Genomic DNA, 23,873 nt, shown 5'->3' on the forward strand with positions numbered 1-23,873 from the left:
TTGGGTATTGTAGTTCTTTTGGTCCAGAGCGGTACATCGGCTAAATGTCACAGGTGCAACGACTAATGACAAGAAAGCAGCAATACAGGTGAAATGCTTTTCCAGGTTTTTATGTAAACGTTATTTAAAGTCTTGTTTTTATGTAGTTTTTGTTAGTTTTCACTTAAGTGCGTTATTTCAGCCAGGAAATTGTTAAACAATGAGCAGAGGCAGGCGTCAAAAGTAACAAAAGGTAACAACGGGGTTTGTTTTTATATGTGCTAACGCTTTAAGGTTTGAAACATGCACGTTCCCCAATTAACTTGTGTACAGTCCCTGACAAAAGTCTTGTCGCTTATCCATTTTGTAGAAACAATTGCTAATAACCTGACTTTTTATTATTAAATTGGTTTCAGAAATGGCTCATATGAAAGCTAAGACCCTCCCAAATGATGGTGAATGCTTGCGCAACTGCATGCAGGTCACAGTAGTATTGTTAAAATTAAAGAAATGCCGAGAAGTTATTTTTGATGGCCAGGATTAGATAAACAGATCGAAGAGACGGAAAAAAATTGTTCATCCAGAAGATTCACAACAATCCACCTGCAGCCTCACTTCATTCTTGGGATTTTTCTCAGGACCCTTGGCACAGCATTCATATTGACTTTGCGGGGCCTTTTGAAAATCTAAATTTTCTGGTTGCTATCGATGCCCATAGTAAGTGGCCAGAGGTAGCTATCATGAAATCAACCACATCGGAAAAGACAATTGAGAAGTTAGGAGAGATGTTTAGTCATTTCGGAGCCCCTGCAGAACTCGTGTCAGACAACGGGCCCCAATATGTGTCAAAAGAAATGGTTGAATTCCTGCAAGCCAATGGGGTTCAACACATCAAGTCGGCTCCCTATCACCCGGCAACCAACAACTTGGCAGAGAGGTTTGTGCAGACCCTCAAACATACTCTCAAAGCACCACAACGGCAAAGTACACTCCATCAGAGACTACACGAATTGCTCCTGGAAAGGTCCAATTTTGGCAAGACAAAAGTTTTGTCGCCTACAGAAAGCAGTGTGAAAATTGAACAAAAAATGTACTTCAAATACAAAAATGTTACATAATATAGGCGAATTTAGTAGTGGTGCTGTGAGATCCAAATTTAATATTTTGTATGACTTCCATGGGCTTGAAGGACTGCATCCATGTGGTTCGGCAGGGATTCATACAATTTATTGATGAAGTCATCAGGAACATCAAAGAAAGCAGTCTTGCATGCCTCCCAAAGTTCATCAACATTCTTGGGTTTCATCTTCCATGCTTCCTCTTTCATCCTACCCCAGACATGCTCAATGATGTTCATGTCTGTTGACTGGGCTGGCCAGTCCTGGAGGATCTTGATCTTCTTTGCGTTGAGGAACTGTGAGGTAGAGATTGTAGTATGTGATGGAGAACTATCCTGCTGCAGAATTTGTCCCTTTTTATGTTTGGGAATGTAAGAGGCAGCTAAGATTTGTTGATATTTCAGACTATTTATGTTGCCTTCCACCCTGCAGATCTCTCTCACACCCCCATACTGGATGTAACCCCAGACCATGATTTTGCTTCCACCAAACTTCACTGTTTTCTCGGATCCATGTGGGCTCCAGTAGGTCTCCTGCAATATTTGCGGTGACTGTGGTGTAATTCAATAAAAGATTCATCTGAAAAATCCACTTTTTGCCACTTTTCCGGCGTCCATCCTTTTTACAGGGTGTGGGCCTTGACAAATGCCTCACGGTTTTATGTCTTTGGTTTAATGCTGATTTCTGGGCACTGATTTGACCATGGAGGCCATTTCTAGACGGAATTCGACAGACTGTTCTGGTTGACACGGGGACTTCAGTTGATTAGGTCTCGTGGAGCTCTGCTGCAGTGAAAAAAGGGCTGGCTTTGGATTTTCCAGCCAACAACCAGTCCTTCCGAGCAGTTGTCTTGCGGGGTCTGCCTGACCCGGGCTTGTCAAAAACGTCTCCAGTCTGTTCATATCTTTTTTTTTTTATCCTCTGTACCTGACGCTGAGACACATTGAAGGTGTTTGCCACATCTACAGTTGATCTGGCCTTCAGGCTCTTGATAATTAACACTTTGGTCTCAAAAAGAATCTTGGGCATCTTGTCAGAGGTCAGGTAGCAGTTGATGTGGCAGTCTAGTGCACTGGGGTTCTTTTTATACACACCTGAGAGTTAATTGATCCATTATTGGTAACTGGTGAAGCTCTAATCTGGGATTGTGTGCATCATTAGACAAGGCGACAAGACTTTGCAAAAATTGAATCAATGGGCTTTACCAAGCTGTAAACATCAGAACACTTTTCAACAGTTTTGTTTGGCACCAATATGTTATTCCAAAACCTGTTGGGATTAAAATTATCCATTTCTTGTAAGAAAATATTGATTACAAATATATCAGAGGGACACTTCAGGTCCACGTGTATGCAAGCGACAAGACTTTTGTCAGGTACTTTAGTTAATTGTTTATTTTATTTATTTTAAAAATTGTGTTCGAACACATTCTTCAACTACACAATCAAATTGTAATGATGACAGGGAATTTTGTTTGTTTATGATATGTAACATATTGGAAAGAGTTATTGAAATCCGACAAAATGTGTTTAAAGTGTTGAATTCCTTCACTCGTGTACAGTATCTATTTTGTTAAAACTTTAGAAAAGTTGATAATACAAGGTTCTGAGGTACTTCCGCTTTACCGCCGCATTTCTGCTCGCGACTTCCGTTTTACACTTTCTCCATCCAAAACAACAGTGGAGCTGGAGTTGCATTACTCATCAAAATCCCTCAAAAAAGACAATTTTTAAATAAATATCGCCGAAAAGGGGGAATAACTAACTGTGTCCGTGACAATAGGTCGACAGGGATCAAAAAACAATAAAACAATAAGAGCCAATAAAATAACAAAAATGAACACACTCAATACCTGCACAAGGTAAAGGAATCACGAAACAAAAAACGGCTGACGAATAAGCTAGCAAATCCAAGGAGCCTCAAAAGCACAAGTGTCGAATGGCAATCCGCAAGCTAATATCTCGGCACCATTGCTTGGGTTGCCTACGTTTAAGTACGCAGCTGATGAGCATTGGATGTACCTGCGTCCAGGGAACCCAGACTCTGAAATGAGACAATTGACAAGCAGCCAAATCCGACAGTTAATATTTTTCTAATAATTTTATAAATTGTGAATTACTGACCTGTTTTGCACGAGCACCAATCGTTTTAAATAAAACAAGAAATGGAATCATGTTGTCCAAATGTTTTATTGCAATCAATATCTGCAATAAAAAAGAATGTCATACTATTTTTGTTTATATGTACATACCTTGTAGTATTTCCTTGTAACAACAAAATCGTTTCAGCCCTTCAGCATTCGGCAACTGTAATATTATTTGTGATTTCACTTCATTTTGGTCACTCAAGTGGCCGGCGTATCAATCTACACCTCTGGTTAACATAGGCAGCACAGTTGTTATAATTTTGTCCACAAATGATCAACGAAGTGATGAGAACAAACATACAATCTTGTTGGAAGATCATTGGGTTTAAAGCACATCCTTAACTTATTGTCTGCAGCATGTTTCGATTTAAGGCATATGTTGAGGTAGATCCACACAAGCGCTTGGAGGCTGGACGCTGTTCAATTCATTCCACTTCCAACCATATATATAGGCGCTTCCAGGAGTTTACGTACAGCACAGAAAGTCTCAAGGTCTCATCTACATTGTGCTGAATCCATTTTTGGAGATTCCGTGGGTTCCTATGGTTGGATTTTGCAGTTTTAACCTAGTCAACACACTGCTTACTTCAATCGCACTTCATGTTGTTCTGTCTAAACCGGAAGTTCGTCGCAAAAACTCTCAAAAATGGCGCTGTGAAACAAAACTTGTCAATAGGAGTTAATTTGTTTTTGTAAACTGCTCCAAGAGCATATTGAAAGTAGTAAATAACTCTAAAACAAATTCTAAAAATCCAATTTATGAATTTGCTGGTCTGACAAACACAACCTAAACTCAGCTTTATGTTATGAATTGAACATTCTATCTGTGCTTTTAAAATTTGCCCCCCCCCCCAGCATTCATACGGATGCCAAGACTCGGAAGGGGGCCCATTCCGCAATCTAGCATCGCCTCTTGGGAAACTTCTTCCTGGTCGCCAACGCCTGCCCGAATGCCAACGGTATGATGTGCTCGCTCCTTATTGAAATTGTCTCACGCCGCCATTTTTCCCCTTTCGTTTGTCCTCAAGAGAATTCTAATGCACTGATACCATGAGGGGCCTTTTTCCCCACCCTTCTTACAATCTACTTAGCAATGATTTATTGATCGAGGCTTCCACCCTCAGAGAGAATTACCGATCCCTTTTTGGGAAATCGGATTTTCACACCTTTTCGTAAGCATGGCGGAGGTCCCTGGAGACGGCGCCGCTGGCTTTTGAGTGGCAGCGAGTCCTCTGTAGTGTCACTCAGGTGCAGTGCCCGCTGTACAGCATGCCATTCTCTGAAGACTATTACATTATTTATGGCTTGATAAATGCAGTGTCCAAGCTCCACTTCATAGGGTATTTTTCATAGGGAAAAATAAAAGCAGAAAAACAACCCTTGGCCCTCATAGGAGGAGTCAGATTAGGGCACTGAAAGCTTTGATGCTCCAGAATGTCAGCTCAGTCGATCGATCTGGCATGAAAAAAAAGGAGTGTTAAAAAAAAAAAACGTACACCTAACCAATGAGAATCGGCGCCCTGTTCCGGACCTGCCGCTGCTGTACAACTCGGCTTCAAAGAGCTCCTTTTAATACACTGCTTTGATAACACTCAGCCTGCACTCACCTTCCAATCATCCACCAGGGAGCGTTTTAGTAGAGGGAGAAAAGGAGGGGGTGAAAGGGGGCTATCTGTTGAGCGTTTTAATGAGAGTGATGGAAAAACGAAATAGAAACTGCTGCTAGTGGGGAAAATGTAAAAAAAAAAAAATCTTTAGTTTAATCAAAGAGGTAGATTTTTTTTTAATCATTTGGGTTAATTATATTGATCATTCTTGCTGCTATCTTAGCGTTAGCTTCCCAGGACAGCCTACCAAAATGTTTTCTTTCCGATGGTGTTTTCTTCAGCTAAGAATTTCCAGCTGTGCTGTGAATGTTGCGTACCATAAAACATGTACCGTATTGGCCCGAATAAAAGACGGTGTTTTTTTCATTGAAATAAGACTGAAAAAGAGGGGGTCGTCTTATATTCGCGGTCTAGACATTATACCCATTCACGACGCTAGATGACGCCAGATATCCTTGAAGCGCTGTTCTGTCATGATAGATCTCAGCCACTCTCACGTTTTTCCAGTTTGCATTATTCTATTGCAATGTTTTTCCTTATTCAGATTTGTTTCAAGACTACAGTTACAGTTAGACTTCACTGTGATGGTTAATGCAGTTATTGCACTTTTGTTATTTTATCACAATTGATTGGTTTATTTAGAATTTCAAAAACCAGAAGCCATTCATTTACGAATGTGATTGCACTTTAGTTTACATATTTAAATGTTCAGATATTAAGATTTGAATGAGGCAAAATAACATGATTTTTCTCTCAAATATATTGTTATATTAATTTGTTTCGGATGTACTGTAATTAATTTGGTGTTCAAAAAGTCTTTTTTCAAACTTGAGTCTTGAAAAAGAGGGGGGTCGTCTTATAATCAGGGCTGTCTTATATTCGGGCCAATACGGTATTTTTGTTTCTTTTGGCAAAATTTTATTGCTGTGTAGCCATTAAATTAGTGCTCCAATGATTAATCGATTAACTCAAGTTATTCGATTAGAAAAAAAGCTTTAATTAGATTTTGTTGCTTCGAGTCTCTGTTTAATTAGTGGTGTTGTAATGGTTTGTTTTGAAAGTGTTTGCATTTAGTTTTATTGTTTTGGGTGAATACACTGCCCTCTAGTGGGAACTAGAATATGCCATAATGCATCTAACATGGTTGAATCCAGCTGCTCCCTTTTCAGACCAACATAGCCAGCTAACCATAGGGTTAATATTGATCAATAACAATGGCTTTATGCTATGTTAAATAAGCCACATTATAGCAAATCGTAATACAAAATGACCCATATTACGATTGAAGATATTTTTTCCATATTAGCCAATACTATGATACACAATAGGGGTGGGAACCTCTGGGTAGCTCACGATACGATACGATTTGCGATACAAAGCTCACAAAAACGATGATCCCACGATATGGTGATACAACAATTATCGATACATTGGTCAGAAACTCATTCTACGATAATCTACGGTACAACTAATAAACTGAAACAAAAAGCTCTTTTCATCCTTCTACTTTGAATTGAAATGGGTTTATCACTAGTAGACATCCAATCCATTCGAAATGGGAGGGTGGCCTATTCCGCTGTAGTTTTGGGGCAATTCAGGTCATTTTCTTTAGATTTTTGGTCACTTTCTGTTAATTGTGGGTCATTTCTGGGTCACTTCCTTTTGATTTTGGGTGACTGAACAGGAAGTGACCTGGGAATAATGTTCCCTCTAAGCTGCACGCGTGCGCAACCACACACTGCTTGCACATATTCAGCGCACAAGAAAATCTATGCAGAGCATGAAGTAAAATTCAACAGAAAGGTACTTTAGCGTCAATAGAACTACTGTCTGTCAGCACCGCAGTGATGTGCCAGATTGGTGCGTATGATACGGCAACGCGACGCTCCCATTGGTGGACAAAAGTGAGCTTGACTCCTATGCTGATTTACTTGAGCAACATTCTTCTGCCAATCTTTGTAAGCGCTACAGTATTAATTCTTATCCGTTATCTATAATTACCTATTTACATTAAAAACAAGGGAATTTACTAGTTTTAAGGAGGTGTGTTTTTGCAGTGTAGCTGCTCAGACACGGAGAATAGAAATCTTGAATGTCCTTATTGTCTGAACAGTTCTAATATTTTGAGTTCTATATACTGCACTGCCATTGTGGTTGTTCATTATGTTTTATTTGTTAACTTACCAATTCCATAACTGGACCATACCCAGGCCAAAGCAGGACTCTTCCTATGTTTAATGCAGGGCTCTCACATATTACAAAGTGCACATCTCATGAACAACGAGATTTTGGTCTTTTTCATTTTAAGTAGGCCAAATCCATTAAATTAAATGTAACTAATGAAAAATGCTGCTGTAATTTCATTCTTTAAATAAGCAAAGTAACTTTGAGCTCTGAGGCAAGGTTTTGAACAGGCGTGAACCCTGTACACATCTGATGTTTCTCACCGTGGTCCGCAGTGTGCTCAGGGAGCTTGTGTGTCTGCTCAGACACATGAAAAATTAGAAGGAACATTGCCTGGGAATTTCCCAAAATGAATATGACGTGACTCAAAATCCACAAGAAGCGACCTGCAAATGCCCCCAACTCAAGGAAGAATGGCTGCGAATGCTCCGATTTCAGTGCCATTGGCGGCGCTAGACGTTTTAAATTAATTCCATGTCGAAATGAATTAGACATCCAGCACCGTCGATGGCAGCCATTGAGTTTACATTGACATTTTTCTCGTGGAAAATTTTGCTAGCAACCTGTTGGTTCCTTTTTTTGTCGTTCTTCAAACAGCCTTTCTAAAACAGTATTTGCATTGTTGGGAGAAACATATCGAAATCTTATTGGGTCCAAAATGTATCGCGATATCACCATTTCGATATACTAGTCCTAAAAAAATAGCATATTGTGATAAACTTCATTTTGTTCTGTAATGTACTGATAAACATTAGACTTTCATATCTTTTAGATTCTTTACACACAACTGAAGTAGTTCAAGCTTTTTATTGTTTTAATATTGATGAATTTGGCAAAAAAATGTCAAGAAAAGCCAAAAGTCCATATCTCAAAAAAATTGCATATTTCATCCGAACAATACAAAAAAGTGTTTTTTAATACATAAAAAGTCAACCTTCAATTAATTATATCAGCTATGCACTCAATACTTGGTCGGGAATCCTTTTGCAGAAATGACTGCTTCAATGCGTTGTGGCATGGAGGCAATCAGCCTGTGGCACAGCAAGGTGTTATGGGGCCCAGAATGCTTCAATAGCGGCCTTAAGCTCATCCACAGTGTTGGATCTGGTGTCTCTCAACTTCATCTTCACAATATCCCACCGATTCTCTATGGGGTTCAGGTCAGGAGAGTCGGCAGGCCAGTTGAGCACAGTAATGCCATGGTTAGTAAACCATTTACCAGTGGTTTTGGCACTGTAAGCAGGTGCCAGGTCATGCTGAAAAATGAAATCTTCATCTCCATAAAGCTTTTCAGCAGATGGAAGCATGAAGTGCTACAAAATCTCCTGATAGCGAGCTGCATTGACCCTGCCCTGCCCTTGATAAAACACAGTAGACCAACACCAGCAGCTGACATGGCACCCCAGATAATCACTGAGTGTGGGTACTTGACACTGGATTTCAGGCATTTTGGCATTTCCTTCTCCCCAGTCTTCCTCCAAACTCTGGCACCTTGATTTCCGAATGACATGCAAAACTTGCTTTCATCTGAAAAAAGTACTTTGGACCACTGAGCAAACAGTCCAGTGCTGCTTCTCTGTAGCCCAGGTCAGGCCTTTCTGCCGCTGTTTCAGGTTCAAAATTGGTGGCTTGCGGCACCTGTAGCCCATATCCAGCACACGCCTGCGCACGGTGGCTCTGGATTTTTCCACTCCATACACAGTTCACTGTTTCTGCAGGTCCCCCAAGGTCTGGAATCGGCCCTTCTCCACAATCTTTCTCAGGGTGCAGTCACCTCTTCTGGTTGTGCAGTGTTTACTGCCACACTTTTTCCTTCCCACAGACTTCCCACTGGGGTGCCTTGATACAGCACTCTGGGAACAGCCTATTCGCTCAGAAATGTCTTTCTAGGTCTTAGCCTCTTGCTTGAGGGTGTCAATGATGGCCTTCTGGACAGCAGTCAGGTTGGCAGTCTTGCCCATGATCATAGCCGGATCTACTATTCAGGCGAAGTAGACGATCACCTTAGACCCCCAACCAGCTGCCCTTGCCCCAACGAGCAACAGCTTGGGCCACCGGAGCCATTAGCACCCCCAACTATTCGTCATGTATAATTATGTCAGCATACCAAACAAACAAATAACAAAACAAAAAAGAAAGCCATTTGAATGCTGCATTTATATTATCCCCCCCCAACACACAGACTACAATGGACTGTTCCACGACGACGGACTTTTAGCGCCGTTTAGCATCGCTTAGCTCCGCTTAGCTGTTCGTTAGCTTCACTTAGCTCTCCCGCGGTTTTCACGCCACTAAGCTCGCTATTTTTACAGCTCACTTGCTACTTTGCATGTCGGCTATCGTTTATTTCGAACACATGAGCGAACGTGCTCTCCATGAGAGCCAAAGTGCAGTGAGGGAGAAGTTGAGAACAGGCCTCTAATGCCTCTTTTAACTTTCTTCTTCTTCTTCTTCTTCTTCACACCGAACATAAAATACATGACAGTACACCCTGTGGCGAAACAATGTAGTACAGTTCCAATCAGTCATACAATAACACTCAACAACTAAAGCACGTCATGTTCGTCATATAAATAATGATTTCTGGAGTTAATCCCACATACTTCAGAATTAATATTATAATATGTTGAGTAAATACTACATAATACAGATTCTACACTAAGAATAGCTTTCAAATGACATTTCATGACAAATATGATTGGCAATGAATAATTATAATTATTATACGACTATTATATATAGTAGTATACTATAATCATATTGCTAGAATTTTTTTAAGAACTGTTTTGAATAATGTTGGAAAGGCAAAGTCAGTATTCTGAATCTGTTTACTTTCCATTCTTTTGCACTAGTAAATGCTATCAGCATTTAACCTCATTGTTTATTTGTGATTATTGTCATTTACATGATTATTTGTACTTTAGTAAGGAATTTAAGTGTTCCAAAATAGTTTTGTGAATTAATAAGCGTCAACAAAAATTTCAATACTAAATTCGTAAAAAAAAAAAAAGAAAGAAAATTATTAAATTAGTCGATTAATCGTAAAACTAGTCGGCTGACTAATCAGGAGAAAATTTGTCGTCTTGGACAGCTCTAGTGTACCAGAACATATTTCCTCCACACCGTTCTCACCTTTTTAACCCCTGACCCGTGAAGAGGGCCCCTGGATATGTTCGCCTTAGGCCCCAAAATTGCCAAGTCCGCCACTGCCCATGATTCTGGTTTTGAGTAATGAACCAGGCTGGGAGTTTTTAAAAACCTCAGGAATCTTTCGTAGCGGTTTCAAGTTAATTCGTTGATTCAGATGATTAGGTTAGTAGCTTCTTTAGAGTACCTTTTCATGATATGCAAATTTTTTGAGATAGGGATTTTTGTTTTTTCTTTACTTTTTTTTTGCCAAAATCATCAATATTAAAACAATAAAAGGCTTGAAGTACTTGAGTTAAGTGTAATGAATCTAAAATATATGAAAGTCTAATGTTTATCAGTACATTACAGAAAATAATGAACTTTATCACAATATGCTAATCTTTTGAGAAGGACCAGTATAGTCACAACACTAATACACTAGTAACACAACATTACCGGTATTGGCAGTTGGTTTTTCCATACTGTCGAAATAATACGATAAAATGATATATCAATGCTGATAGACCTTTTGTGCAGTTGTAATATTAGCGATAATCATAAAGCACTATCGATAGTTGATGGTACCGTATTGATACAGCTTGTTTAGAGATAATGATACAACACTTAGCCGTATTGATATTTTGCCCCCGCCGCAAATCACCACGCTGTCACTCGTCCCCCCGCTTTTTAATGTGGTTGTCACCACGCCGGGAACCCCTTTTGACGTGACACGCGATAATCTATGAAAATGTTAATCAATAGAAAGAGTTGAAGCTGTGGCGGCTGCTCAATAGTGGCGTGTCTGGTAACAATGTCACTAGTCATCACGCTTTGTGTTGTATTTGATTTGGGGAGTGCACTTAAATCAAATGCGGGCCATCAAAACACATTTTCCCTTCGGCGCGCACCCCCCTCGACCCCTGCACCCCCTCCCCCCTCGCTTTGATAGGTCCACTGGAGGGCAAAATTAATACCTAATTGAATCTTGCAGTCATCAAAATAATCAATAGCTTTTTATTATTTATTCTTCACAGTCTGTTGGCTGCTTGAAGGCTGCGAGGGACAGCGGGGAGCAGCCCCTGAAATTTCACAATGTAATTTGCACTGGGCGGGGGGGTTGGCATGAGAGTTTGCAACACCTATAAAAATGAGAGTTTCTTTTTTCTCGATGGAAGGTGCATGTGTGTTGAGGGCAAAAAAAAGAATAAAAGAAAATGGGAATCTTTGCCCCGGCAGCTATGATGAAAAATAGAATAAACAAGCCGGTGACACTTTGGAGAAGAGCGGCGTCCTCTCTGTCCATCCCTCTGTCTTTTTTCTTCTTTTTTCTTTTCCCCTTTCCTCCTTATTTCATCATATCACGGGTATGTGGCGCTACCTCCTTAATGCTGGCATTCCTCTTCCTGACAGACTCCAAACAAGTGCCGGGAATGAGATCAGGGCTCTAATCTTCCTCCAGCCTTCGAGGCTTTGGGATGATGATGATGATGATGATAGTGGCGGGGATGATGATGAAGGTACACGCATCTCTCGGCATCTGAGCTAATTGAATGAAAGAATTACCGGTAGTTGCTTATTAATTTACTTCCTCGGAGTAATTGGAGTGTCATTAAGGAAAATGGAATAATCCGTCGTTTATTTTGTTTAGCCAGTTTAAAGTCATTTAACCAAGCAATGTTCCATAAAAGCGATACGTGCTTCATAATCAATGGACATGGGCAAATTTAAAATGGCAGATTTAAGAAATTTAGATCAATCTCGGTGATTAAACATGCCTTTTTGATCGATGATATGCATAGAGAGATGCAAACTGACTAGTTTGGCAGTTTTTGAACAGTCTCTGAAGTTGTTAAAAAACAACAACTTATACATAAAGTTTTTCAACAATCATGAAAAAAAAATCGTAATGTACGATATGAAAAAATATCTTCTTTTTTGGGAGGGATAGGGGGCCAGATCGCCCAGGTCCAGCTCTAGCTATATTTCTATGATTAATACAGTATTACATTAGTGAATTAAAAAAAAAAAAGATATTCAAAAACAGCACATTATTTTAGCTTGACTGTGTAAAAAACACATCATTGATTATTTTTGTTTTTGTTTTTTGTTTTTTGAAAGAGGACGACAGAAATCAAAGAACAGGAGAGGCGGATTTAGACAATTTTATGTCAACAGTGTCTTAAAACGATTACTTGATTGGCAAAATAGTTACTTATTTTGATTACCTATGCACGAATGTTCTTAATGTCTCCCTTTCTTCCGTTACGTTGTGATGATATATCGTAGATGTCCCCCAATATGTGAATTTCCACTCAATCGGGGTACTTTTTGGTGATAAAATACACTGATTGTTATTGGAACTGATTGACGTTACTTAAAAAAAGTTTCCATTTCTCATTTGCATCAAAATCTGCATGTATTGTAAAAAATTTTTTTAAATGGCATACTCACCATGTCTCAAAACATCATGGTAATGCATTTATTTTATCCATAATCATATGTTTATTAAATTACCCCCTTGAAGTAATGTCATTAAGGACAATGGGACAATCTAACAAGATAATCAAGCATAAATCTAATATGAACGGAACTACCGTATTGGCCCGAATATAAGACGGCCCTGACTATAAGATGACCGCCTCTTTTTCAAGACTGAAGTTTGAAAAAAGACTTTTTGAACAACAAATTAATTTTAATACAGAAAATAATTACAGTACATCTGAAACATGATCATAACAATATTGTTATGTTGTATTGTAATGTTATTTTGCCTCATTCAAATCGTAATATCCGAACATTTAAATATATAAACTAAAGTGCAATCACATTCATAAATGTATGGCTGAAATGTAAATAAACCAATCTATTGTGAGAAAAAAACAAAATTGCAATAACTGCATTAACCATCAAAGTGAAATCTTACTGTAACTGTAGTCTTGAAACAAATCTGAATAAGGAAAAACATTGCTATAAAATACTGCAAACTGGTTAAACTTGAGAGTAGCAGAGATCTGTCATGACAGAACATTGCTTCATTGATATCTGGCGCCATCTAGCGTCGTGAATGGGTATAACGTCTAGACTGCGAATATAAGACGACCCCCACTTTTTCAGTCTTATTTCAATGCAAAAAAACACTGTCTAATATTCGGGCCAATACGGTACAATGAGAAATTCTCCTCATTTTGTATGCGAGTCTATTCCTTATCCTCTGGGAAGAATAATACTGCATCACTAGTGCTGCAACGATTAATCGATTAACTTGAGTAATTCGATTCGAAAAAAAAGCTTTGAATCAAATTTTTGCTGCTTTGATTATTCGTTTAATTAGAGTGATGTTGTAATGGGTTATTTTGAAAGTGTTACATTTAGTTTTATAGATATGGGTGGACACACTGCCCTCTAGTGGCAACAGTGAATATGCCATAACTCATCTAACATGGCTGAATCCAGCTGCTCCCCGCTAAGACCAACATAAGGTAGGTTTTTGTTTTAGTTAATATGTTTGCTTATGCGTTCTTTATTTCGTTTAGAAGTATATTTAGCTGTTTTTTTGTGGGAATATGTGTTTGAACGATTTGTTAAGAGCTTTTGTAAAAAAAAAAAAAAAAAAAAAAAAAAAAGTTGCATTTTATAGCATTTAAGCTAGCAGACTTTTGCTATGCAAGTTAGCTAATTCTTCTTTTGTTGTACTTAGATTCTCAATTATTATTATTATTTTTTTTAACTGTTTGAGGCTAACCTCAGGTATTTTAATTTCGTTTTTAATTCATTTCTTTTGTGAAATGAAAGTGCTATTCTTCGTTTGAAGAAATATTCAGGAATTTATTTTGTATTCGCATTTAATGCTCTTTTCAAAGTGCAATCTAAGCAAGCCAAAAAAACGTTATTTCAGGCATAAACACTTGTTTCTTTGTTTTACATCTCTTAAAATTTATTCTGCAAGGCATTAAATATTTGTAATCCGAATCGAATATTCGAAGTAAATAATCGATAGATTAATCGATGAACTAAATAATCGATAGCTGCACTCCTAAACATCACTGTGGAATATGTTGTGTAATGTTGCTGCCTTTGGTTTGTTTTCAGGGTGCACTTAGTCGTCGTTCCTTTCTTCCTTCCTTTTGTGCGCTTGTACTCACTGGTCACCTGCCCTTTGCGCAGACATATTTAGGTTGATTCCTAAATAAGGAAGCGGAGCGCGGCCCCGCTGCTCCTCGTCTGCGTCTCTGAGCCCGAGGTGGGGTGAACACTGTCTGAGGAGCTCTCCGGTGGTCAGACACAAGGCGGAAGAGACAGATAGAGTGAGGGTGGGCAGATAGAGGAAGGGAGGAAAAGGGAGGGAGGAAGCGACATCCCCGCCGCCCGTCTTTGGGAAGCCACCTCAGCGTGAAACCCGCGCTGGACGTTCACGTGCTTCCGCTGAATGGTTCAGTAGACAGCAGGTCGAAGCGGGGACATGTTTGCTCGCACCTGGCCCCCCTTAAAATTGACTGATTTCAACTCTGGGAGTCTCTGAAAAGCTTTTTTTTTTGTCATTTTAGATTTTTGTGAAGCTTCATTCAGGTAAGAGTTTACTAAATTGGACTTTCTATGTGATATGTATGGGAGAAGTTGATATTTTATGATTAGTGCGCATGGTTCAATATAGATGTCATCATCGTGCATTGAGTAAATATTAGTATGTTGATTTTGAGTAACAGAATTAGGTGGATTTTAAACATCTCAATTAGGACATAAAAAAATAGTTTTTTTTTTTTTTTTTTTAATTGATACACGTTTTGAATATATAATTAAAAAATATTTCTTTTAAAAATTAGAGACAATTGTTTGTTTTCATACAAAATATTTTTTTTCTTTTATGTTACAGAATGCTAAAAGAAATATGGCTGTAATATTGCAACAACGAGTTTTTCACTGCCAAAATTAGAGATACAAAAATTAATCTTAAAGAAATTAGAGAATCAAATTTTTTAAAAAAGTTTTTCCTTTTTCAGTTGCTTTCATACCCATTGCCCAACATATTGTTGACTATCCCTCATATATGGATTGCCCTTGTATGTGATATTTTCATCGGTAAACTATAGCAATTACAGATAGTTCCGATATACAAAAAAATGAATGAAGCAAGTGTTATCCAAGTATTTCAATTTTCCATGAAAATCAAACATTTAAATCAACGTAAATCGCTAGTAATAATTCACAATCGCAATACAATCGTCGCCATAACGCTGCAACTATTCAGTGTTAGTTTGTTAAGTCACTGGTTGCCATTGATGTCGATAGTTGTCCAATCCATTTGGACTGTGAGGGCTGGCAGTGATCCGCTGTCAGCCCTCCCAGTCCAACTGGATTGGACGTCTATTGCCGTTAATGGCAGTGAATGAGATAAAAGTCTAAGTGATTTCACAAGTATTTTTGTCTTTTTCAGTCAGATTTATGAGTGCGTTCTTGGCTAAAATGAAGCATCTGTCAGGCCATAAAGCAGCATCACTTTGGGATGAAAGGGAGCCGGAGAGGGAGGGAGCAAAGGGAAGAGCGAGTGAGCAAAAGAGAGAGAGAATGGACAGAAAGGGGGAATGCGGGTAGCGAGATAGTGAGCCAAAGGTAGCCAAGGAGAGCGCCCGAGCACCTTCTAACCACGGCTGCGTTTTTCTTCTCTCCCTCCCTCCTCTTTTCTTGTCGCGCATCCCAGCCGGACCCCCCTCCAGCTCGTCCCGGGGATCCGATGCTAACGGGGCAGCTGAGCAAGCCGCTGCTCTCCCTCATGCGCGGCGACATGAGTGCGCTGGAACTCGGCGGCCGGGCCGACGACAAAGTGGCCGGCAGCCCCGACAGCGAGCTCCACGACGAGGCCATGATACTGCCGGCCGAGGGGCCCGACCGAGAGGGGACGCCGGGAAAACTGTACGGTGAGTGGAAGTAGAGCGATGAGTGTCATTGCTACAAACTTTGGAAGTACTTCTAACAGTTTGTCTTTTTGGAAGCAATACATTTACATGTTGTCATCAATTGTCAATTTTAAACGTAATGGCCTGAAAACTCGACTTTTGAAAGTGTTGGTTAAAATAGTTATGTGGCACTCATTTAATATACAATGAAATTTAATTAATATAGATTTTAGAGTTTTTTGGGGGGGCCATAACCATAGTTTACATCAATTTTTATTAACATTTTTATACATTTTCAAAATTCACCTTCCATTCATATATAATTGTATTAATCTTTAAAGGGAAAAAAAGTACAGAAAATATTTCAAATGTGTTTAAAAGTAAAATAATAAATAATAAAATCGTGTAAAAAAAAAAAAAAAAAAAAGTACAATTCAATCATCGTAAATAATTCTAAAGTTAAGTTTTTAAAATGACAAAAAAATAGTCACTTGCCATATAAAGTGTTAAGTAGCCACAAATTACACGGTCAACAAAAAAAATGTGTTGCATTGATGCAAACGCATGTTTTTACGTAATTTTGGGGTGCTGAAACCAAATCTCACTCGGTTAGATTTTTCTGTCAACTAGTTTTTCTGCAAATCGTTATTTAAACGTATAATACTATGCAAAATTACTGCAAAGTGATATTTTAAAAAGTGGCTCTATAGCTGGCACAGAAACATCACCTAAAAGTTTCAATATATGGCAAAATAACACCTGTTTTACGCAACTGCAGACATAGGAGACCAACAATAGAGACTATGTCACATATGCTGCAGCCAAAATGCTCCTATATGTGAAAAGCATTTAATTATGAGGGAAGATTTCAAAACAGTGAGCAAAACTATAAATTTGGTTAAAAATGTCATATAAAATGGAAAAAAGGTTGGCAAGTGTATTTAATATATATATATATATATATATATATTTTTTTAAAGATTTCCATCACTTGCCCCTTTAAGGATCCACACATGATTTAATGATTACCATAATTACCAGAACATATCTACATTGAGATTCAATTAGAAGATTAAATGATCATGTTCAGCATGATTATGAAAGCAATTGTTGGCTTTTGAATACCTGCTTCATTAAATTTAGGCCTTTTTTTGGAAATTATAATGAGATAATATTTTTGACAGTACTATGTTTACTTTGTAATGTTAATCTCATGCATTTGTGCCATCTTGTTATTTCACCATCAAACTGTCCCTATTTTTTTTTTTCTTTTGAAAATGCGCTGCATGTCAAATCATTTGCAATATGTGAAATTTGACACGACTTGCACGACAGTGTCAGCGCAAGACTTTGTCAGAGGGTTGAACTAAAATATTGCATCCAAACTTGGTCAGTTGTTGTTGTTTCTTCTCTAGTTCCACAATAAGTGGCAATTTAATGCTTGAGCTGGTGTTAAAATATGCAATAAGGGTTAATTCGGAAGAAAATGGCTTGTTATTTCGTGACTTGTCATAACTCATTTGGGCTTTTTCTTTGAAATTGTTTTAATCTACCCGCTGACAACATGTTTTGTTGTTACTGGAGATGTTGCTGGTCAGAAGCGTTCGCTGGAGTGTGAATTTTGGGGGTTGTTGATGATGGTGGTGTTTGTGGTTCCTCTATTTTTTTTTTTTTTTTTTTTTTACCCAGTGGCACAGCTCTTGGCTGTGGACCATCTCTCCTTCCTCTCCTGACCTGTGAGCCGGAAAGTGATGGATGAGCACACATTGAGCAGTGTTATTTCTATATTTTGAAGCAAAAAAATGGTATCTACAATTTATTGTTAATATTAGGTGTTAAAAAAACATGACAGATGAATTTAACCACTTTATCGGGCAAAAATCAAACTCACAATACTCACTCTTTGACAGTCAGCTAATGGAGAGGGAATAGGTTTTCCGAAATGATGTAATTAATATGGATTGTGGTCAGCGGAATACAGATTTTAGCTTCTATGATGAATGCGTTCCTGCTGTGGTTGTCAGGCAAAACAAAAGGGAAGGTAAAGTTTCACAAAATGTACTGGCGTTGCTATAAAATGGTGTTTTTGGGTTGATTTTCAAATTTCTTTTGAGTTTTGTAAGGAGTTGTCTTGTTCACATGAGCTGTGATGATGGGCTTGTCAAATGACTCCACTAAAAAGACACATTTTGACACCAAAAGTCTTAAGTTTAAGTGCTTGGAATTACTGCTTAACATAATTATTTCACTCTCAAGAACGGCTGTCATGATAAAAGGTATGTTTTTCTACTAAAACTCTATCCATGATTATCACACTGTTATCACAGTCAAATAATTTAAGTCACTCTTGTCACTCATAGCCATTTCCTGTTTTAGAACATTTTGACTTATTTTGTGTTCTATGATTACACATTACTTTCATAGAAAGAAGTTATGTTCTCCTTCCATTACAGTTTTTCAGCAAAGTATAACTGCAACTTAAGAGTGTTTCCCATCGAAGGCTGTCTTTCAAAAAAGCCTTGTAAACTTTTGTGAAATCTCATCTTTATTTTACTGAAGGAAGATGGACGTGCGTGGAAAAGTGATCATGTGACTGGTTACGTCACTTTCTGTGGGTTATAAATTAGGACAAAGTGTTTCCATTGCATTCTTGTGAGGTATTTTAATCTCGAAACATCTGAAAAATCTCCTCATTTTTGCGTTATTTCGGTGTTTTTCCGAAATACAGGTGTTGCCATGACCAATTTTTTATGGTGAATTTTCAGTTGTCTGAATTAATAGGGTGTAATGGCTACGCCGGTAACATGCTAATCTCAAATGGTCCAACACTGCCATCTTCTGGCGGTTGTCTGTCGGTAAAATTGTTTGCAGGCTTGACATATACAGAAAAGCATCAGTATTGTCACTGGAAGTGAATGAGTTGAATATATTTAAGAGTTTAACGGAAACATCGGTTTCTGAACACTAAAGTTCATGCTAATGTACAGCATTTAGATGTCAAATTATCATTAAACTTGTCAAATCATTATTAAAAAATAGTCATTGTTCGTACATATCTTGCTAAAATTAGCTGTTAGGCCCCATGTAATGACACATCTTAAAGTAGACCGTTCAAAAGTTTTCTGATTGTTGCTGACATTGTTGGTTGTTTCCAAAATCACCCTCGCTATAACGTGTTTTACGCACTTATAATTGAAGTTCCTGTCAGTATAACAAGTACACGTCAGCGATGACAGCAGAGGCCGTGTTTGTCCAAAAATAAATTGTCAATCCCGCGTACCTGCCGGGCCGCACAGCCGAAAGCGTGCGCTCCACCTCCTCCTAAAAGCTGCTCTGTGCAAATAGTCTTCCACTTGAGCTAACAGGCGCTATGAAGCGCCGCAAACACGGCGCCAGCGCCGCCTTGTATTTTATTCCCGTGCAGAAGTGCTGGACATTAGGTGTGGAAAGCTGTTGTTAGTAGGCGGGCAGACGTTTGTTGTGTTTTTGTTGTGATGTGCGGCGCGGCCTCTGTCTTCACTCCTCAAGTCAAATCTCCCTCTTTCAGACATCAGCCGACAAGATAATAAGACACTCAGAGCACAATTCCGCATTATATTCCGCGAGCGGAGGCTCATCTCTTGTCAGTTTGCATTTAGTCCGCCGAGGATCCGACGCTTCTATCATCACGCTGTCAAAAAGGAGCCGGCCCGGGAACGACAGCACCGCTCATTTCGCACACTTACTGTCGGCGGCAAATGGGCCGCACTTATGCCGATTCCTGCAAAATGGCGAGAAAGGTCGTCCAGAAAGACCACCAAAGGCTTTTTATTTGAATTATTGGGCAGCGGAGGTCACACGGATCAAAAGACATGGTAGCGGTGGTTATACAAGATAGAGCTTTTTAGGATTCATTTACAGTTCAATCGGTTGGTTTTTCAAGCTTTCACTGTTTTGATGTCGTTAATGCCGGGGTATCGTCAATAGTTTCGTAAATAGAGTCTTAAATATGAAGATGGGCTGGTTTAGAGTGATCTCATTCACACTACTTTATGAATAGGTTGATAAAACTTTAAAAAAGTGAACAAATTTATGGTGATCCCGACCAACTATTTCCAGGATCAGAAAGTCTTGTAGTGAGACACAAAATCGGCAACACCCAATGTTTTGCCATCATTTGAAAATATTTGGTATGAATGGCTTAGATTGAAATATATTGTGTTTGTGGCAGGATTAACTGAAAATTAACAAATTACTTATTCTAAACGCTACAAATATTGCCCGCGTGGCTCACTTAAAAATTGCCACAAAAATGTTCAATTTTACTTGGTTTCAGATTTTTGCGAACATAAACATTGTTTCTATGATTTATTACCATATTGGCCCAAATATAAGACGGCCCTGATTATAAGACGACCCCCTCTTTTTCAAGACTCAAGTTTGAAAAAGACTTTTTGAACACCAAATTAATTTTGATACAGAAAATAATTACATCTGAAACAAATGATTATCACAATATATTTGAGAGAAAAAGCATGTTATTTTGCCTCATTCAAATCTTAATATCTGAACATTTAAATATGTAAACTAAAGTGAAATCACATTCGTAAATGAATGGCTTCTGGTTTTTGAAATGTAAATAAGCCAATCTATTGTGATAAATCAACAAAATTGCAATAACTGCATTAACCATCAAAGTGAAATCTAACTGTAACTGTAGTCTTGAAACAAATCTGAATAAGGAAAAACATTGCAATAAAATAATGCAAACTGGTCAAACTTCAGAGTAGCTGAGATCTCTCTTGACAGAACATCGCTTCAATGATATCTGGCGCCATCCAGTGTCGTGAATGGGTATAATGTCTAAACCGCGAATATAAGACCACCCCAACTTTTTCAGTCTTATTTCAATACAAAAAAACACTGCCTTATACTGGGCCAATACGGTAACTTGCACATAACAAGTTACAAAAACATATTAGGTGACAGGTATTAAGGTGAATATACATGACACGAAAATGGCCGACGTGTCATCTGAAAAGCTAACATTTTGCTACCGAAACACCATGTTTTGTTTGTGTTTTAGGATTTAATACACTTTTAACAAACACAAATTTAATGAAATTCAGTGCAATGGCAGAGAGCAGGGATAGGTTTGTCTACATAGCGACCATAAGATGTCGCCAATGCTCTTTCAAATGTATAATCAGACGCTTTTTAGACTTTTTTGTAGCACTGCTTTAGCCTAGCAGGAAGCAATAACCACTGATGGAGACCTTATACATAATAGAGTTGTCCAATATTGTCGGGTCGGCCGATAAAAGCATTTTAAAATGATATCGCATAATATCGACATCGGTTTTTTATTATCAGTTTTGTGCCAATGTGCATGTTGCCTTCAAAATGGATTTAGAAGCCTTCTGCCATTGTAAAAGGGCTGGTCACAGCTTAGCACAGCAGTTATGCTCATTGACCATTAGAGGTCTCCAAACTAAGATGCTTGGGATTTGTTATGGGAGCAGAGTGAATTCAACAATCAATATAGTGGTACATAATAGGCACTTTTTCCATAACTTCAACTGAAGTTCTTATTTTTTAGAAAACCAGTGTTGTTTTCATCAACGATGACGGTAATGAAAATATTTCCCCAATGAACAATTTTTTCATGACTATGACGTCATGATGACGTGCTGAAAATGTGTCTTGGGAGACTAAAACATAACGAGATGGATGCCAGTTGTCGTCTGACGACACGAGAACGAGATGAAAATTCGCCAAAGTTTCCGTCATAAATTCACGTGCTGCTCCCTCGCCCCACACACAGGCTTAAGCGTGTGCCCATTCCAGGCTCCTTTTGTGAAACGTGTCAGGTGCTGCTTGATAAATTTTGTTTTCATATTTTGGCTATGCCATGTTGCTTTAGCCTTTAAAGGTCTGTGCTGAGTGATCATCACACACTAAACAGGCTTTTAGCATAGCGTTCGCCTTAGCATAGCGTTCGCGTTAGCATTAGCATTTAGTAAAGGGACTTTTTAAAGTCTTAGTTTTCCTGCTGAGTGTGTATTATCATCATGAAAATGGTGATGTCCTTGTAGACGCTATAGTTATGTGCTCGTCTGTCATTCGAAATTGTTGGAAACCTTTTATATATTTATTTATTCATGGACTAAAACTTTTGAAGTTTATAAACGAAAACATATTGAGAATTGCTGACTAAAACTAGACAAAACTTGTCTGAGTTTTCGTTGACTAAAACTAGACGAAGACAAACACATTTTGAAATGACTAAAATATGACTAAGAGTCCAGGGGTGGGCAAACCGGTCCTCGAGGGCCGCAGTGGGTCCTGGTCTTTGTTCCAACTGATTCAGCACAGACAGTTTAACCAATGAGGTTTCAGTGGAAACAAGAAGCACCTGACTGCAATCAACTGATTGCACTTGTAAGAAACCAGATTGGTGAAAGGCTGTCCTCATGATGGGTATGAACAAAAACCCGCACCCACTGCGGCCCTTTGTGGAATAGTTTGCCCATCCCTGACTAAGACTAATAAGTATTTTCGTCTAAAAGACTCAGACGAAAATTTAAATGGCTGCCAAAATCAACACTGCACAGAACCTTGAAGTTATTACATTTATCATTATTAAAGCATCCAGTGGGGCATCACAATACAATTACCCACAATATGTTAAGTCCACGATTGCATATATCGGTATCAGTTTGATATCATTATCAGATATCTGGAGATGGACATTATCGGAATATTGGTTATCGGTAGGGTTGTTCCGATGATATTTTTTTGCTCCCATCCGATCCCGATCGTTTTAGTTTGGTATCTGCCGATCCCGATATTTCCCGATCCGATTGCTTTTTTTTGCTCCCGATTCAATTCCAATCATTCCCGATAATTTTTCCCGATCATATACATTTTGGCAATGCATTAAGAAAAAATGAATAAAACTCGGACGAATATATACATTCAACATACAGTACATAAGTACTGTATTTGTTTATTATGACAATAAATCCTCAAGATGGCATTTACATTATTAACATTCTTTCTGTGAGAGGGATCCACAGATAGAAAGACTTGTGGCTTTGTATATTGTGACTAAATATTGCCATCTAGTGTATTTGTTGAGCTTTCAGTAAATGATAATGTGGCCATCCCAAATGCATGATGGGAATTGGACCCATGACTGTGCGTCGTGCTACCAATGGATATATCTTCTCGGCTTTGGGAAATAGCTTAAGGCGTTAAGATTGCCATCTTGCATCCCCACGTTGCCTCCCATGATATTTCTAATCATAGGGAGAGGGATTGCAAGGCTTTAGCCAATTAAAGAAAGGCTCCAAAGGCTGGCAAACTTCATGCTACTCATTTTGTGCTGCCTTTTATCTCTCTATATAGGTAAAATGGCGTCATTACAGATTGAGCGCGACAATGAGTGAGAGAGTCGTGCAGCTCATGCATTAATTGCGTTGAATATTTTAACGTGACACATTTTTTATGGCGTTATACTTATATAGCGCTTTTCCACCTTTCAAGGCGCTTTACACTATCTCGCCATCCACGTACTGGTGACGCAGCACCAGGAGCAACGTGGGGTTCAGTATCTTGGTCAAGGACACTTAGACGAGTTCATCAGAGCGAAGAATTGAACCCACAACCTCTGGGTTGGGGGGACAACTACTCTACCACTGAGCCACGCCACCCCCAGTATACTTACTTTTAATAAAGTAATTGCCACCGTTATTGGGATATATTTGATAACCCTACCTTAAGCCTAAACTATAGACTCTGGATGAGTGTAACATATTATGTCTGTAACGTTAAATAC

At 38.6% G+C, this 23,873-nt stretch overlaps 1 protein-coding gene across 9 annotated transcripts in view; it reads left to right on the forward strand.

Annotated features, from left to right (window-relative positions):
* The first annotated feature begins 26 nt into the window (after window positions 1-26).
* Window positions 27-23,873, forward strand: part of pou6f2 (POU class 6 homeobox 2) — a 185,752-nt gene continuing 161,905 nt past the window's right edge. For 2 of the 9 annotated variants that reach the window (XM_057824556.1, XM_057824561.1), the window contains exons 1-3: window positions 27-88; window positions 4,099-4,202; window positions 15,859-16,075. In XM_057824556.1, coding sequence (XP_057680539.1) covers window positions 4,110-4,202; window positions 15,859-16,075 — 310 coding nt within the window. In that variant the 5' untranslated portion in view covers window positions 27-88; window positions 4,099-4,109. Of the gene's footprint in view, window positions 89-155; window positions 233-4,098; window positions 4,203-11,573; window positions 11,681-13,535; window positions 13,643-14,054; window positions 14,730-15,858; window positions 16,076-23,873 lie in introns of those variants that run through there. The other 7 variants (XM_057824563.1, XM_057824558.1, XM_057824565.1 and 4 more) reach the window with 7 other exon arrangements.

This window comes from Corythoichthys intestinalis, chromosome 20 (genome assembly GCF_030265065.1).
Source record: "Corythoichthys intestinalis isolate RoL2023-P3 chromosome 20, ASM3026506v1, whole genome shotgun sequence".
Taxonomy (NCBI): Eukaryota; Metazoa; Chordata; class Actinopteri; order Syngnathiformes; family Syngnathidae; genus Corythoichthys; species Corythoichthys intestinalis.